Source organism: Falco punctatus, assembly GCF_963210335.1.
Source record: "Falco punctatus genome assembly, chromosome: 2".
Taxonomy (NCBI): Eukaryota; Metazoa; Chordata; class Aves; order Falconiformes; family Falconidae; genus Falco; species Falco punctatus.
In genome coordinates, this window is record NC_137581.1 from 17783290 (window position 1) to 17801793 (window position 18504).

General features: G+C 44.9%; 1 protein-coding gene across 1 annotated transcript in view; it reads right to left on the minus strand.

The window, feature by feature from the left end:
• LOC308059564 (vitelline membrane outer layer protein 1-like) overlaps window positions 1-7169 on the minus strand; it is a 28203-nt gene extending 21034 nt beyond the window's left edge. Inside the window, 3 exon segments of the mRNA XM_080377105.1 lie at window positions 1-28; window positions 736-830; window positions 1402-7169. Of these exon segments, the coding sequence (XP_080233231.1) occupies window positions 1-28; window positions 736-830; window positions 1402-1572 (294 nt within the window). The 5' untranslated portion in view covers window positions 1573-7169.
• Between the last annotated feature and the right edge of the window lie 11335 nt (window positions 7170-18504).

Below are 18504 nucleotides of genomic sequence, written 5' to 3' on the forward strand. Positions count from 1 at the left end.
AACCTGGAAGCTGGTCCAGATACCCCACCTGACAAAAAGCAGACAGAGGAACGTCTGGGCTCTGCAAGCTGCTGGGAAGTGCTCCTTCTCCCTGTCATGCTGCCCTAAAGCTTAACACCTCCTTGTTCACAGCAGTGACGAGGATGACAACCTGCTGCATTATGGGGCCTCTTACTTTTTCATTATTTTCCCTTCTCCCCTCAAGGCTATACTTTTCATTGGTATCTCATCAGAAAAACATCAGGAGGTCCAAGATTGGAGAGTTACAGTTCTGGTGGAAACTCCAAGGACAGCCTGAGCACATATTTTACGATGCATCCCTGACCTGTCTGACAAGTACACCCCAGGCAGTGGTGAGAGCAGGCACTTTGCTATCCAGAAGTGCAGCACTGTTCACTGCAGCAGGGCCAGGGCTTCACCCAGTTTCTGAATGTATAGTCAAAAATCAGTTTTCTCACATTCGCCCCATGTGTTGCAGATTTCCAAAGGAGGACTCTATCCCTAGGGCTCTGCAGAAATGTCAAGAGCAAACAGAAGGATGCGATGTGAAGTAACCATGTTGAATTACCCTAAAAATGAACAAACAAAAACCCCAACCACCTGTTTTAATTTACTTTATACTACAGCACTATGCAGACAAAGCAAGTCAGAGGAGAGACCCCTGCACGTGGTGATATCTATGGATATTTTGTGAGCTGGTATATGACAAACATGGGAAAAAACAGTGTTATTCACTCCCTTACCAAGGACTCAATGACTGAGTCACCTTGACAATGCAGGCATATGCTGTTCAGAGCTGTGTCATCTCTTCCGAACTGGGAGGGCTCCACCTGCAGTAGAAGTCATAGAGGGACAGAGGTAAAGGCAAGGGGAAGAAGACTCAGGAAAATTCCTTTAAGTGCCAGTCATAAACTGTCCCAACCCCTTTCTGTAATGACAAAGATAAAATGTCTTTGGAAGCACATGGGAAAAGATGTCTGTCCGTGGGAAACTGCAACGTACTCTTGTAACATGCTCTTCTTTGTGTTTTCTAACTACTTCTGACCCAACATGTAAGGCAGAGACTCTGAGTCCCAGGAGAGGCACTGGTGGAGAATGCCTCTCTCCTAGACTACAGGAGCAGATTTCAGCACTGACGTGGCTTCTCTCAGCAACATCAGCCACAAGCAGACTATGCGTCTACCAGCACACTTCTATCCAGATCGAGAGCAAAACAATTCTGGCAGTAGCTAGGGGGAAAAGAATATCATATTTTTTTCTTTACTGGTGTAACCAGAGTGACAACATTTTCTAGGCTAAATTTTCCAGAAGACTCATAGTTTTATGTACAGAGTACCATACTCTGGAAGAGGAGAAATGGGCACAGGGACAGGAGGTGGTGGGAAATAAGGAGAAATTTACTTTCAGGGCAAATCCATTGGCATAGCCATAGTGGCAAAATTGCCGACTCCTCCACTTGCCCCAGTGGCCTCCATTGGGCACACTGAGGACAGAGGTGCATTCATGCACCCCTGAGCCTGGGGTGCAGAGGGAGAGGAGCAGGATGAGGGTAGCTGGCATGAGGAGCTTCATCTCTTGCACTTTGCATCTGCTGAAGGAGAGCTGGTATATGGACAGGTGAATTTATACTCTCTCAAGGCAGCTTGCCTTTCCCCACCAATCCGTTGACGAACATCATAGGAACAATAGTTTCCACCTGGGTAGTGACACAGCACTTGCTGATCTGCTCGCAGTGCCCATGAGGAGATCCCCTGGGTGTTCAACAGCCAACACGCAGCAGATGCTGTGGCTGCAGCTGTATCCACCATCACCAAAGGGCTGTGGCAAGACCTATGTGCTCCTTGCTGGGCTCATGGCACAGCATCAATTCCTGCATCTGGCTGTGCAGATACTTGGCCATGGGGATGTTTGTCTTTTGAGAGAAACTGTCATAACCATTTTAGTTATTACTGGATGCCTGGCAAGACAGATGAATCATATGGAGAAACAGAAAGGGCCTGGTCTAGAAGAAAGTATAGGTAAACTTCAAACTTTGTCTCTCCCAGTACCTTCTATTGAATAGATTCCTAGTAAGCTTGACATGTGTAGGTAATTCATGGTTTCAGTGACTTTTTTTTTCCCCACTACCATTTTTATCTCAATAAAAAACATTGTGCTCTGATTTGCAACGAGCTTAACTGAAGTCAGACATACAGGGACACCCACAACGATTCTCAGGGATCACTGAGATAAATGCCATTGGGAGGGAAGGTGGAAGGCAGATTTTGCAGAAAGGTGGTACTGAAGTTGATTGCACAGCCCTTAAGGATGCCATAATGCAAGGTAAGGTGAATTTGAAACCCCGGAGTTGAGACTTTTAACATAGAGATAACTAATGCTCCCTAGAGCCTTTAGGCTTGCAGGGTCTGGCAGAAGCTCTTTCTCTGTGCAAGAGGCGAAGAGGACAATACATTTAAGCAAAGTATCTTGAACCTCAGGATTTTATAGCAAGGTGAGGTGCCAAACCATGAGCTGTCAGAAGACAAAGATTTTCCCTATTCAGGTTTCTTTTCCAATCTCTGCTCTCTCTGTGCATGTCCCATGAAGAGACAGTGTTGCCTTTCTCACCCTTGGCTCTGTGCTCCTCTTCTGCTTGCCAGTGCTTTGTACAGGCGGCAATATCTGCAAGTGGAGATGATGGGAAGCTGGATTAGCCTTTCAATGAAAGGCACGAAAGGAGCACAACACATAATGGAAGCACAGCCTGTTCTCCTTTTTAAACCAGGACTTTCATTTTACTTCTCCAAGGGGGTGTCAAAGCCCAGAGGAGATATGCTTTCCCCCACAAGGACCTGAGCTGGTGAGCCAGGTGTGTTTGCTCAGGCAGGATCACACAGTGGCAACTGGGGGCACCCAGACCTGCCCTTGGTTGCATAGGAATGGAAAGGAGCAGAAGTCGTCTGTTGTTAATACTGCAAAAGAAAAAGCAGGATCCCCATGTTCATTTCTCCTTTGCTGGCCCAAAACCACCACCCTTGGCTGCTTCACTTCTGGCGGCAGTCATGCAGATCCACAGCCTGCAGATCCACCTTCCCCCAGACTGCTCTGGTCAGGAGATTCCTGTCTCCTCCAGCCCCAGAGGGAGGATCCCAGAGCACAGTGAGCCCGCAGTGTGACAGGGGAGTGGGGTGAGGCCAGGGATTTGGCCATGAGAAGTTGCTTCTACACACACTTCAGAGACCCCCAAGAAAACTGAAGCCCAGGATGAGCTCTGTCACTCTGGGGCTTGGGGAGTGTCATTTTCCCCATTCAGAATCAGAGAAACTACCTGGTAACTGGGTGCCAAATGTGAGATGCCTTGGACTTCCATTTCAGAGTACATGGCTTAGGTAGTACTTGATATGCAAAAAGCAGAGCTGCCGTTGATTTTTGCTGCCATGTAATGGTATTAATTTTGTTTGGGTACCTCAAAATGTTTTCTAAGATCAACTTACCCAAAACATCAAAATAAAATATTCTACAATGGTGAGATCCAGACCTCTTACTAACACATGTACCTTATCCTCTCCCTTCCTTTCCTGTATTTTAATATCCTTGAAATACTGTCAGAACACAGTTTTAAAGAAAATTGGAAAACTGATGAGTTTGATAAATAAAACATGACTACAGTAAAATGATGATGATACAGGTTATTTCATCCTTTCATTATTCATCCAGCTGAATACAATTATTTTTGCAAGCAGAGGATATGCCACTACTTTTCAGCTTTTATAAATACTTCTAAAATTTTAAAATAAGCAGACGAATATAAAATTATGTAGTTTATTAATTTTATACAATTATTATTTTGATGCTATGACATACTTAAAATCTATATGGAATATTTAAATTACATCTATAACATATAAAACATATACTACAATTTGCTTTATTATGTTATTGAAAAAATACGCATTAGTATGCATGAACATAATTAGCTCTTGAAAACTAATTAATTTCAGATTTTTACCCTTGAAAATACCACACACTTAGTGATGCAAACTTTATTTGGCACTGTTGTGTGTTGTCTTTCTCATATTCATGTACACCTGCTGCTGCCCAAAGGACAACAACAATTTCAGAGGCTTCCCAGACTGCCTAGCCTCTTCCTACAGCTTTGGCAAAGCACAGCCCCAGACTGTGAGGTCATGCAAGACCACACCTGCTTCAGGTTTCTTGCTCCTGTTTCGGTCTCCAGTGGCGCTGCTCACCATTCACAGCCCACATACTGATGGTCAGCCAGGAGCTCTGCAAGCCTGTGGACATCCTGACATATTTCAGCGTGGTACTCTTTGTCTGTGTTCTGAAGAAGGTCATGCACTAGGGTCATTTTGGGGTTTTAATTCTTTAAAATTGTAAGGATTGGGCATTTCTAAAACCTAATAATTAATATTATTTCTGTGGCAGGCAGGGAAAATAAGTATCACTTCCTCTATTATGTGTTTTATATAATTCCGCACAAAAGACTAAATATACTAATTTAGAAAAAGGTTGAAGTTTCTTTTATCAACAAGACAGACATAGAAGTAGACATGAGCATTACATTGCAACTTCCAACTATCCATATGACCCTCCAGCTTGGACATGCATTCTTGCTCCCTTCTTTGCAGGATCCAGCCCACACCAGAAGTTTCCAGGAGCAGGAGGGGGTCTAGTATGATGGTTTGCCAAGGGACAGAAACAAAGGACAAGCACTGTACACTCATGTCCATAACTCAGAAAGGCACTTGAATCAGTCAGTCAGATGCAACCAAGAACTTCTCCATTCCAGTTTATGGAATTTAAAAAAGGTTTCCTCTAGTGCAAAACCTTCTTTGTGTGCTAAAAGAAGAAAATTTTTATCTTAGATTGAGGTCCAGGGACTACATCTCCTCACAGATCATCTGTTAAGCTGCCAGCAGGTCCTCTGGGCTGTGGAGGTAAGAATGACTTCTGGTGAATTAATTTTCTCTGCAAGTGAAAAAAAACCTGGAGGAAACTCAAGTGGACTGAAAACTGGCTGAATATCTGGGCCTAGAAAGTGGTGATCAGTGGAATGAAGTCTAGTTGGAGACCAGTATGTAGCAGTCTACCCCAGGGGTCAACACTGGGCCCAATCCTGTTTAATGTCTTCATTAATGATATGAATGATGGGGCAGAGTGTGCCCCCAGCAAGTTTGCTACCAACACAAAATTGGGAGGGGTGGCTGAATGCCAGGGGGTTTTGCTTTCATCCAAAAAGAGACCTCCACAGACTGGAGAAATGGGCTGACAGGAACCTCATGAAGTCCAACAAGGAGCAGTGCAAAGTCCCACACCTGGGGAAGAACAACCCCAGGCACCAGGACATGCTGGGGAACACCCAACTGAAAAACAGCTTTGTGAGAAAGGGGGCTCTGGTGGACACCAGGTTGAGTATGAACCAGCAATGTGCCCTTGCAGCAAAGGAGGCAATTGGAATCCTGGGCTGCATCAGGCAAAGCATTGCCAGCAGATCAAGGGAGGTGATCCTTTTACTCAGCACTGTTCAGGCCAAACCTGGAGTACTGTGTCTAGTTCTGGGTTTTTCAGTACAAAAAAAAAAAAAAAAAAAAAAAGACATGGACATGCTGGAGAGAGTCCAATGAAAGTCCACAGTGGTTAAAAGACTGGAACATTTCTCTCCATGAAAGCCCAAGAAAGCTGGGACTGTTTAGCTTGGAGATGAGAAGACTCAGAGGGGATCTTATCAATGTCTCTAAATACCTGAAGGGAGCTTACAGAGATGACAGAGCCAGGCTCTTTTCAGTGGTGTCCAGAGACAGGACGCGAGGTAATAGGCACAGACTGAAACACTGGAGGTTCCCTCTGAATATTAGGAAACACCTTCCTTCCCCCCCACCCCCCCAGGATGACTGAGCACCAGCAGAGGTTCCCAGAGCGGTCATGGAGTCTCCATCCTCGGAGATATTCAAAAGCCATCTAGAAATGGTCCTGAGCAACCAGTTCTAGGTAGCCCCACTCAAGCAGACAGTTAGATGAGATGATCTCCAGAGGTCACTTCAATCTCAATCATTCTCTGACTGTGATTCTGTGAAATAGAAGAGAGAAGTTGACAAGAACAACACAGCAGGGTAAATGCACATGAAGATAATTTCAGTTATGTGTTTTGAGCGAGCTGTAGGAAGGGTTGAGGGTAGAAAGTGCCCAGGAGCTCACTAAAGGAGCGGAAGTAGACAGCATCCACCAAAGAAGTCAGTAAGTACAAAGAGACAGTTTTAGCTGAATGACTATATGTTTCTGTGTGCTCCAGGCCATTTTATACTCCTCCCACTCTGTTACCAAGGTACTGGTTGCCACCCATCAGCTCTCAGTAGCCTTGTCCCTCCACAGCTGTAATGTTTCCAATTGGCCATTACAATGAGATATAAAGCAGGTGTAAATCACATAGCCTGGCTCCATTAAACCTCCCTCACATGCAGCTTGGGTTGAAGATGAAATGTTCCACAGGTAAGTGCATCCTACAAACAAGCACACTATCTTATGGAAACAGCACATTAGAAAACCCAGAAGCCACACCTATTACCAAAGAAACCTGAAAGGGTATTAAAGAATCTATTTGATTCTATGAGAGTGTGAATAAATTAAGGGCTGTATTATTTAGAAGCAAGAGGTGGGATTCTGAATGAAAGCAGACATCTACAGTCCAGATGTCTCCATCTAAAAAAATCACCGTGGGCTCCCTTTATAGCTACTGAGAGAGACAATATGACAACAATAGAGATAAAGAGATACTTTCACATGAACCTCTCCCTAAAGATACCCATTCATTCCTGCTGAATACAGGGAGGCATAATTCCTCTGGACAAGTCTTATAACCTCAGTCTCTTTTTAGGCTTTAGTAGGCTAAAAAGAGTAGTGCTGAATTAGAGTTACTTTTCAGTAATATGAGCAAATGTTTAAGAGAACATGAGTAATCAAATAATGTGCTGTCTGGTCCTCATTTTCTCATATGCTAAATTGACTCAGATTAATAGAAAACAGAATAGCAGGAAAAAATGCAAGTAAGGGATGTCAGAAGTGAGCTGAGAGGATTTTCTAGATGCATAAGCAGAGAAAGGAGCTTTAGAGCAAACAACAGACTAAATATAGATATTTCTCAGGTGTAGGAGGAGACAGTTTTGCATTAGTGATGTGATATAAAGAAGACGACCTCCACTCTGAGGTGGTGCTCTTCTTGTTGTGAACTTGTTTTCAGGCAGTTTCCCACCTGCCCATGAACCCCAACTTTCATATAAAACTTTTTCCTCAGAAACTTAGACAATTTAGTTACCTTATCTACTAGGCCAAGCATCCATTAGTGTTTTTTAACACAGAAGTTGTAATCTTTACAGTTTCTCACTAGAAAACTAACTATAAAACTACCTTCCTCTGTGAATTATGTATGTCTTCTTTCTGTAGTCTTATTCCTTATTTGCTTATCGTAATTTTTCTTTACAATGGCTGATACTGTTTTAACACTTTCTTCTGAAAGCCTAATTGCTTTCAAAAAAATGGGAGCTTTCAACTTCTTTTGGTTCCTGATTCTGGTCTGGGAGCCATGATGCCTATAAAATGTTTGTTTTTTTTTTTCCAGAGAGAGTCACAGAACAATCCTATCTGTAAATAAACAGAGAATAGAGACAAAGAACCTGAAGAAACGCAATGAGACAGCTTGTCAACGCCTGCAGCCCTAAGGCAGGATCAGTCCACACCTAAGTGTTCCCAAAGGATGAAGGATGTTTGTCCAACCTGTGCTTAAAAACTTTCAATGACAAACACACTACAGATTCCTTAAGGAAGACAGTCTAGCGCTCCGTTGTCCTTACTGTTGGACTGGCTTTCCTAATGTCTGCTGAAAGGTAAGATTACTGGGTTTTATTTCCTGTAATAGTACAGTTTATTCGTTTCTTCCTTTCACAAGCATACACACACGAGGACTATTTTCACATCCCTCTTCAGTCTTGCCTTCCTACTCAATAATCGCAGTTCTTTCAGTCATACTGCTTATATAATTTTCTAGGTCTGGTAATTGTGGGGTTGGTTTGAGGATATTTTTTTGCTGTTGTCTATCAGCAGGTCTGCAGCTTCCTTGAAATTCATTGTCCAGAACTGCACCGAATATCCCAGCTAAGGTGAACCAGTAATTCCAGACCCAGAACAGTCTCCTGTGGAACATGGCTTGATATATGTTTCTACAATTGGATTGGGCTTTTGACATTTTTTTTACCATTGATTCAAATTGCTAATTAACAAAAATAAGAAAGACAGACCTTCCTGCAGTGCAGATTTACTGGCAGCCGGAGACCAAATGTCAGTTTACACTCGCTGCGTGTCTATTACTATATCTTCAACTAAAGATCACATCACATATGAAAACTCTAGCAACTTATTCTGAAAATGCCTTGGGAAAAATTCTCAGGATTAGCTTTAACCACAGTCACAAGGCTGTTCAGCCCCCTGAAAGTGAGTGTTATGGCATATTCAGTATGTCCAAAGTGATCCATCCCCTTGCTCCTACTCCCCTGGCTTTACACACAGTGCACGCACTAGCACATACCAAGGCTTTCTTCTCCAGTAAACAAAGTGGTTCCCTTGGTGGGGACAGGCTGCCACCAGCTACAACATATTCTACATTGGGATGCAGATCGAGCAGCACTACAGAGCCAAGCCAGTCACTGTTGCTTGGCCGTGGGAAGCTGTCTGGTGCTAACAGCAATGCCAGCAAGGGTACTTCAGTCCCAGAGTGTCCCCTGCAGAGAGCTGGGGCCTCGCAACTGCTCTTGCAGCTGACACTGCCTTCCCCGAGCTCCTGCTGGTGGATCTTGACCATCCTCCTCAGTTCCTTTCTGTAGTGGAATGAAGCTGGGTTAATTATCATTGATAATATACAGCTGTGGGCTGGCTTCAGGGGCAGCGGGTTGGCCGATGTAGATAAGGTGCAGCTGTGGCTGGTTCTGTGTTAAGTAGTTGAGAGCAGCTGAGGAAGAGAGAGGAGGAAGAAGCAGAGAGAGTGAACCTGGCCTGGCCTGGCCGAGGAGAGACAAGGAGAAGGCAGCAGGGGGACTGGTATGAAGAGTATGCTGGTATGAGATGGTAAAAAGACCTTGTTGCAGCTTGATAGTTTGGAGAGTGCTGGGACACCTTTCCTCCCCCTTTAACTGCCCTGCGGAAGAAGGCAGCACGTGCTGCATCTGGGTTCCAACCATGCCTGCAGTGGCAGGGTGGCTATGCATGCTGGCTCAGCAACCCCAAACCAAAAAGAGCAGACTGAGGGCTACCCAGGGTTGACGGAGTGAGGGAGGAAGGTGGAAAAGAAAGAAAAAAACTATTCATAAAGCTCTGAAAAGAAATGTGAATATTTTAGATTATTTCAATAAATACCAGATCATTCAAAGCATACCTTTATTTAAAAAAAGGACTTTATTAGCAGATCCTGAACATAGGTGAAGGGGAGGATGAAAAGAGAGGGCACATCCTTGACATCAAAATGTCTAAAAGTGTTTAATATATGTACAGACCTTTTTCTTATATCAAGCTTTTGTATCTCCTAATGTGATACAGGTGTTGGTTGAAAATACTTTAACCACCACTCTGAGACACATGCTCATAAGCAGAGCAGATTGCACCCTGGCTTGTGCCCAGATCCAGGCCGTGTGATAGTTTCTACTATGCCACATGTTTTGGCAAAAATTCTTGAGGCCATCACCCTAAGATGAAGGGTCCATGTTCTTACAGGAAAGACACGTGGAATTACAATCCCCTTCCACTCTGGAGCAGGGTAGAAATAGTTGGGAATTCCCATAGGAATTACTGCTGGCCACTGCAGCCTGAACACTTGCACTGATGGGACAGCTCAAGCAAAAGTCTTTCTCTCAAGAGCTTTTCACAGGCAGTCATGCTGATCCAGATAATTTACTGTGAACCAGACCCTGTCGTCTACAGTTAGCTGTCCACCTCTGGAACTGATGCTTCAAGGTGTATTGATCCAGCAAAGCCTTTCAGCACAGCATTAATCTTCTGGACTTCATTTATATTCTTAAAGTTCAGCAAGTGCTAAAGGGCTTTGCTGTAGTTGAGCTTGCAGCACCTTAAAAGCTCAGACCTTCAATTAGCAGCCTTCAAACTGAGGTCCTAAATCCTTCACCACTGACCTGGGAGGCAGCACTGATCCTGACACTGCTTCAGTTCTCCTTTGTCACAGAATGGTGTGAACCACAATAGTCTGGACCCAACGGCTTTCCTTGTGAATCTAGAATTGCACCATATGGAAGGCTTTGGACTAACCAGAAGATAAATCAGGTACAATCAGCAACTTTGCTGATGAGTGAGTCTGAGGTCTCTGTCAGGAACAGATGACTAGAGGGGAAATGCTGGTTGGGGTCAGATTAACACTAGATATCCTATACCTGAGTGTAGTTTGGAATGAAACCATGAAGGCTATTTATTCTGAGTTATGAATAGTTATATTTTCTGTGTTTTGAACCTGCTGTCTGCTTGCTTTCAAACCCTTCAAATGCATTGGTCCAAACCTCCATCTCTTGCCTCACCTCTGCCATAAATGTCAAGAGCAAGAATTGGTCACCACCTGCAAACAATGGTAGCTGTCTGGGGCATGATCTATTAATTATTTAAGCTTTGTTAAGATCCTGATCCGGAAAGGTCCAGTTATTTGCTTTGGGAGTTCCCATAGTGTCCTTCACTGAGGTATCCAAGGGCTCCACAAACATCCATTTCTGTTGTGAAATGAGGGAGTGACATTTTTGCTTGTAACAGTCCAGGCACCAAGGTGCACGGACTAAAGACAAAAGAACCCATTTACTCTGATTGCCAAATTGCCTTGACTAGATTTCAAGGTTTCAAGTATTACATAGGATATAAGAAATTCAAGGCAGAGCTACAACTGCTTGTAGAAAACTGTTCTGCAGTTGAGACCCTCGTGTCTAAGAACAAATGAGTCAGAAAACAACCGATAATTAGGAAGCCATCTATGAATGACTGAAGTGATCTACCTTGAACCACGAAGGGAGCCATGACGAAGTGCCCTAGGCAGCATTCACACTCAGCCAGGGCTCAGGCTGCAGTCTCCAGGTCCTGTCTTGCTGCCCAGTCATCCCAGACTGACCATATCCAGCCCCTTACTCCCTGCACGTGAACCTGGTGGCAAGATCCAGCTCCCTTTGCAACATTTTCTGCTTTGTCCCTTGCCCAAAGACTTGGAAAGGAAAAAAGGAACGATTACTCCAACATCATTAAAAGTGTAGCAATAAGTGGGGGCATATGTGCCACATCCCAGTAGTTCCTGCTGTCATGGGTGACGTTGAGGGCTGCAGGGAGCAGGAAAGCCCTGAGGAACTAGAAAGAGTGGTAGAGAGGCACAGAGGAGGTAGATGTCTCTCTCCTCGCACCTATGTACTGACCATTAACACAGACAGAAGCAAGGGAAGACCAGCATAGCCACAGGTAGAAGGCAGGGGAGCCACTGCCAGCCCAGGAGAGGGTAGCATCCTGCAGATGCTTTGGCAGCCACAAGACCCTCTCCTACCTCCTCCCCCAGCCATGTGCATTCACTCGAGCCCACCTGGAGAAGGTGATGCCAGCTGGGACAGTGGGACCAAAGTGTTTGCTGGCAAGAGGAAGCTTCTCTTCTGACAGCTTTGCTCCCACGGAACTTAACCTTGCAGCCAACCATTAGGAGGGGAGAAGAATTGCTGTGGAAGAGATGCTGGACATGAAGGAATCCTGCATCCTAGAAAAGGCAATGGCTTTTCCTCACCCTAGCTCATACCTCCAGTTTCAGGCCATTTATGTCTATTTTTTCCATGTTCTGCTTATTTGGTTTCTGGCCCTTCTTTATTTGATTTGGGAACTTCGGATGCTATGTTGTCTGTGTACAGCACAGGTAGCACTTCAGGAAAAGAGAGGGCTGTGTCCCTGCTTTCTGTCCAGAGCCAGGACATAGCTGCTCTTGCAGCTATAATCCTTCTCTGCTCAGGGCTGAAGTATACCCAGCAGAGATGGAATAACCAGTCCGGTTAATGCAATTGCTGCTAAGGCTCATCTGCATAGGTGCAAAATTATTTTTTTTGTTACATTTAATGTTTACACTAATTAGGGATGATAAAGAGGTGTGGAGAGGCAATGCATATGATGGATATTTTGTCAGACTTTGCATTGTTCCAACTCTTCATGTTGCTGAAATGTTGACTTTCTACAACAGTGCAAAACAATATCTTTTTCCCTACCCTCCTTCTCAGAAATGCCTGAACCTGAAGCTTTACAGACAAGTACACAGCACTTGAAGTTTCACCACGAGCCTTTATGATGTGCCAAAGCGACAACCAACTGAACATCATCGGAAAGGAAGATTTCAACAACCCAGCCGGACAGCTGTTCTTCCTCCCCTCCAGTTTCCTCTGAGTCCTCTACTGCTTCTGTGAGTCTCAGATGACCTTTTCTTCTTAGTAGAAGCCACTTACATCCCTACCCACTATAAGATGCATAGGACCAGTGCTGGTTTGCATCACTCTCCTCCTGGCTGAAGCCAATAGGCACAAACTTCCTACTCCCCTCCTTTCTGGAGTCACCACAGAGCAGAGGTACGTCCCCCACTGATGGGAACTGCCGGTCTCTGAATAGACCTAAAATTTCTGTGTGAGTATGAATGAAAATCACCTGCTCTGAGAACTTCTCACAGAGGCTAGGTGCATGTGAGTGACATCTCATCTTTATACATGCTTGTAAATTCATATGCATGTATTTAAAAAGACTTAAATGCTTCAGCAAGTGTAAGTTTGACGCCCACTGACGCCCACCACTCTAGCTGTCAGTGAAGCATTAACAGGGAACTGGTGATCTGAGCAGGGTCTTGCCCATGGCGTGTCTCCCACAGCAGCCCCACGGGAAGCCCACTTAACGAGGTCCATCTCCTGCCTCACGCAGTGTTTCAGACAGCCCCAAGAGTTTCTTCTCATGAAAGACTCATCGTGACTGTGCCAGTCATGCTGCCTATTTATCTCAGCGCTCTAACCCGAAAGAGCCTGCCTATATACACTTGCCAGTCACGCTGCTCTTGGCATGCCCTTGAAAACTTGACACTGCTGTTTCCATTTCTTCTGCCAGTGTTCATCCCTCATAACCTACTCACACTAGGCATGGGAGAGACCTTCATGTTCAGCATGGGGACAAAGGGGATACCAGGGAGAGAGACTGTAGGGTGGTCCCTGCCACCATGCAGGTGCAGCCACATAGATGTAGGGGGAAGGATCTCAGGAATGGCAGAGAGATAGAAGAAAGCAAACACCTTCTTCTTTCTTTTTATGGCACCACCTCCAGACCGAAGCCCTTTCCCAGTGACTCTTTTCACTCCTTCAGATTTGTGTGGGCTACAGCCGAAGAGCAGGTCCAGGTGTCCCCAGCTACTGCTATGTCACCCTGCCTGAGCAAACACACCTGGCCCTTCAGCTACTCCCTTGGGTTTTTGGTTGCTTTCTTATTTCAGGGGGAAAAAAAGGTGAGCGCCTTGGCGAAAAATCTCCCTTTCTTAGCTATTTGCTATGGTCCCTTCTTTTTCTGCACTCAGATAAAACTCCCATATACCAGGTCCTTTTGGAATGGTCTTTGTGTTGTAGTCTTGCGTCACTTTTCTGAGTCTGTGTCTTCAGTATTAAATTAATAACATAAAAATACTATATCAAATGAATAATTGGTTATTCATGCTACACTAGTTCTTGAGTTTCCAATTTAACTCTTAGAGTGTCTAACGTTCTAAGTAATTTTTAAAAGGAACTGAATCCCTCAAGCAATGCACACTGTGGCATGGGTAGAATTGAAATTTGCAGATTCATGGCACAGACGTCCACCATCCAAGTGGGGATCACTACTGTAGGAGAAGTTGCCATATTTAGTATGCAAGGTTTTCTGTCCCTCTCTCTCAAGCCATAGCCTACTCATCATTACAGAAAAACTTTTGCATTGAGTCAGGAACTGCAACCACAAATAGAAAATTTCAGCACAAATGGTTACAGACTGGAAAAGCTACAAGCAATTGAAATCAGTCTTAGACAAGCAAACAGCAGGAAATCTCAACAGGCATTTCTAGCAAGCTTGTACACAGCAACAGTGCATATAACTCTTCCTAGAAGAAAATGTTAGCATCCTGCTGAGTCCAAATATCTTGCATTTCCTCTTAAAAATGGAAACTTATTTTGGGTGGAAACCCAAAAGAGAATTTTGCAGGGGAAAAAAAAAAAAAATAATGTGTTCAATGAGGCCTCTAAAAGGCTTTGGTGTGCACACAAACGCTCAGGCTGTACATGCAAGGAGAGAAAGCATGAGAAAATTAAGAAAGAGAACTACATAAATGAACAAGTAAACCCCCTTATTCTTAATGTACCTTTGAGTAGCAGCATTCCTCTGTCCCATGGCAGATTTAGGGTGAGGTTAAGTTTAGGGTCAGGGTCCCCAGGGGCTGGAAGTCCCCCAGCATCTTGCTTGGTGGAAGAGCTTAAAAGAGATAAAACACTATGGTCTAGGTAACAGCTGCCTGGAGAGGAGATGGAATAACTATCTGCAAAGACCTTCACTTGTTAATAGTGGTGAATAACTAGAAGCAATATTAGAAAGGAAAGTTTGAAACTAAGAAAAGATTTGCTCAGAACAAGCCTTAAGTATCAGGCAAGACTAGAAAATTTAGCCATTGCGCATCCTCTACCAAAGCTAGATGTACTTCTGTGCTGGCAAAAGGCAGATACGATTTTAACAGGAAAAAAGTGCTGTCACAAGGACTGCTTATTTCTTCAAAGGGGGAAAAATGCAGCTGTACGCTGCTTGCTGTGAAAGTGTGCTTGCCTTGCTGCCAGGACCTGCCTGTGTGCTCCGCTCCAGGGTTTGCAACCGCAGAGGCATTCCTTGGAAGAAGGTTTCATTCACCAAGTACTTCATCCCCCATTCATTTGAGATCACCCTGGCTTTTGGCCCTCTCTTCAGAACTGCAGGAAGCCCACCATCAGGGCTCCCCACTGGGGCTGCAGGGCAGTGGGGTGAGCAGATGGAGGCTGCTAATGGAGATCGCTGACACACCAGTTGCCCATCCTTCCACTGCCTTGTGTCAGTGACAGCCAGGACAGGTCACTGAAGTCCTGCTCAGGCCACATGCCAGGGACCAATGACTGTGATATCACCAGGCCAGAGCTCAAACCCAGATACTCACCAGATCCCTCTCCTAGGGGCTTGGTCTCCTTTTCTCCTGCTGCTTCCAAGGAGAAGATGCACAAAACCACATTTTTGTCCTCCCTGTTCCTAATGAGGAGATTTCTGGGGCAACTGGGGAAATCCCCACTATTGCTTTAGTGGATGCATCATTGGATTTGCACTGAAGGTAAAAGTCTTCTCCACTCCCAGTAGTGTCCTATGCCAGCTACCCACATGTCATTAACTCCCTCTGAAAAACCTCTCTGATCCCAGAACATGGTTTTCCCTGGGTGCCACCATCTGCAGTGACAGCAGCAGTTCACAATTTCCCAGGCTGCATGCCAAATACTACCTCGTATCTAGACTTCCCCCAGTATGTCCAGTTTTGCAGTGATTTTAGGCAGCTGGAATATGTATATTCTCCATTTCTTGGAAATCTATGGGCATTTCTCCATAAAATCTTTCACAAAAATAGGGTAATCCTATCCATGAAGGCATGGACCCTCTAAACTTCCCAACGAATGCCCTATCTGTCAGCCTTGCAACTGCTCTGTTCCTCTTATCTTTACTTCTCAAAGTAAGATTGCACTTGGTCTTTGGAGTGCTTTGAACACTACAAATGGTATCTATACACTTCACTTGAGTAGCACTTGCTTTGGGTAATTTCCTCAGTGCTTTGATCCTTTTATCGCTTCTTCACCCATGGCCAGATATAGAAGGGCAAAACCCCTGAGTTTCTTGAAAAACAGGTCCAACAGCTTCGCCATAACAGCTTCACCACTGAGGCTGATCTCTTCTTCATTTTAACCATATGCTAACATGAGATACTGTTATAAAATTAAAAAAAAAAAAAAAAAAAAGAAGAAGAGAAAAAAAAAGGAGGAGACAGTTTCTTTTTCTCTCCAAACTGGGACAAGCCACTGTGGAAAAATACTCTGTTAACATCATGTGTTTTCTTCTGTGGTCACATCTGCACAATTTTATCATGTAATTAGACCTTGGCTCCTGCCAATGAGGGATCTATTAGCTAAAAGCTCTTCAGACAAAGGGAAGCCTTAGTGCATAAATTAATGCAAATCAAGCCTGGGCTCTCCCCTCCCATGCTGCTTGGAGCTGTTATGATCTGTGTTGCTGCAAGAGATGAATGTACTGCTGAAGCCTGGGGACAACAAGCTGATGAAAGGGAAGACAAGGGCAAGGCAGCCCCCTCATTTTTCTCCAGATGAGGTCCAGGACCTCAGCTTTACAGCCTGGGTGAGAAGGAAATACTCAGGAAACATCTTTGTGGATCAGTATTGAAACAATGTGGCATGTCAAGTTCAGTTTTAATGGTGTTTTTTTTAAAGACTCGTAAATCAAAAGATGCACAGAATTTTATTGAATGCCTGAATAAAACTTAGGTGACTTTTTCTTCTCTTCCAGCCTTTTTCCTCTCACTAGAACTTTGCTTCCTCCCAGGTGGAGTCTGCCAAAAGTAGAGGTGGTGACACAGCTCTGAAGAGCAGCTCTCTTTACTGGACAGGTATCAAAGTCATTGAGTCATTACTATGAGTTGTAATTTTTTTCTCCTCTCCCACCATGCAGCAGCCCAAACACAGTCATGGGCACTTACATGTGCATGGTGCACCCTCCCCGTGAAGGCTGACAACTCGCCTCTCCAGGGGAGGAACAGAGGGGAAAAGCAAGAGGAGAGTTTGCACCAGCGAAGAAGCAGGCTGGGTTATCAGGAGGACAAGGAAAACACTTGGGAAGGGCACTACAGGAGTGCAAGAGAGAGGAAAATGGGAAAATGTACCGACTGCCACTCTGTGCCACTGGGGTAAATGGAGTCTGCAAGACAGTGCTGCCTCACCTTTATTGTTTTCAATTCCAGCCCAAGAAACCTTGCTCACACCACCAGGATTTATCCATGGAGGAGGTTGTTGTTGTCTCAATACGGCAGAACAGAGCTGCCAAGGCAGAGCTTTCAATGGACCGGGCGTTGGATGGACCTCAGGGAAAACAATGGCTGAAGAGGCTCTGCAGACCACCTCTCCCAGGAGGTAACTGAGACCATCTCAGGATGTCTGCAGTGCAGGTCCCCCTGGGATTGCTGTGGAGGAAGGGATGGGGACAAGCAGGTGCAGGGGGGAAGTCTGAGCCTTCAGCATAGTATAGCAGAGTATACCCTGTGCAGGGTATTTAGAGACATTCTGTTTCACTCACAGAAAACAGAATTCAAATGTTAGCCCCTGAAAATGCCTTCTTCAGCTCTGTCAGGAATAGCAACAAATGGGAGAGAGGGGAAAGAAAGAACAAGTATAGCCACAGACACACTTCAAATGCTGTGATGTTTGGTCTGATACATTGAAGAGCTTGGCTCTGGAAATCTTCCCCCAGGTGTTCGAAGCAACTTTCCTAGGCAGGCTGTGATAATAAACCTGGAGTTTAATATTCATTGTTATCATAATCAGTTTTTATCCTTTTTTGAGAAATGTACATACATTGATAAAACAAATCAGAAATGGCTCAAACGTCCTTAGCAGCATAGCGACGTTCAACTCTGAGACCCCAAAGAGGAAGATACAGTGTGTGTTGATGTTTATTGTGGGAAAAGAAGATTAGCAGGAAGAGGCAGAGCTGGGAGAGAGATAAATGTATGAAGGGTCGTTATTCTTGACGGTGCCAGGGCAGATGTATGCTTGGAAGCATTCACCGCGGCCACACTTCTCCACACAGTACCTGTCACTTCCCCATACCCTGCTGCTGGCAAAGACATGACAGGATGGGACAGGCATGGGACAGCACAGTTCTGCAGCTGCTGCCAGAGGACATGGGAAAGATAGAGGCAGTGATTGTGGAAAGACCTTCCCCCAGCCATAGCCACCACCCAGCCATCCCACTCTTCCCTCTTCAACAGCCACAGTGCTCCCAGCCTGGCTTTCCAGGCTGGGGCCACTGGTGCTGTGAAAATTGTGGGTTTTGGTAACGGCTTATTTTACTTTTGCCTGGCATGTCCTGCAACCACTTCCAGTGCCAGCAAGTGTGGGTGGTGAACTACCCTACAGTGTTCAAATTAGTAGCAGATCCCTTGTGCTTCCCTACAAGGTCTGAAGAAGACTCCATTAGCTCTTTGGCTTTAGAGCATCCTCACAAAATGCACAAGTCCTTGCATGTTGCCAGCAGCAGAATGATTTCTCAGGAGGTTCATTTGATACCTGGCACTTATCTCACACAGTCCTAACCAGAAAATACACCACCTCTGCAGAGGAGAGCAATGGTGGTGAGTCAGCCAGCTGCTGCCATGACACTGGCATT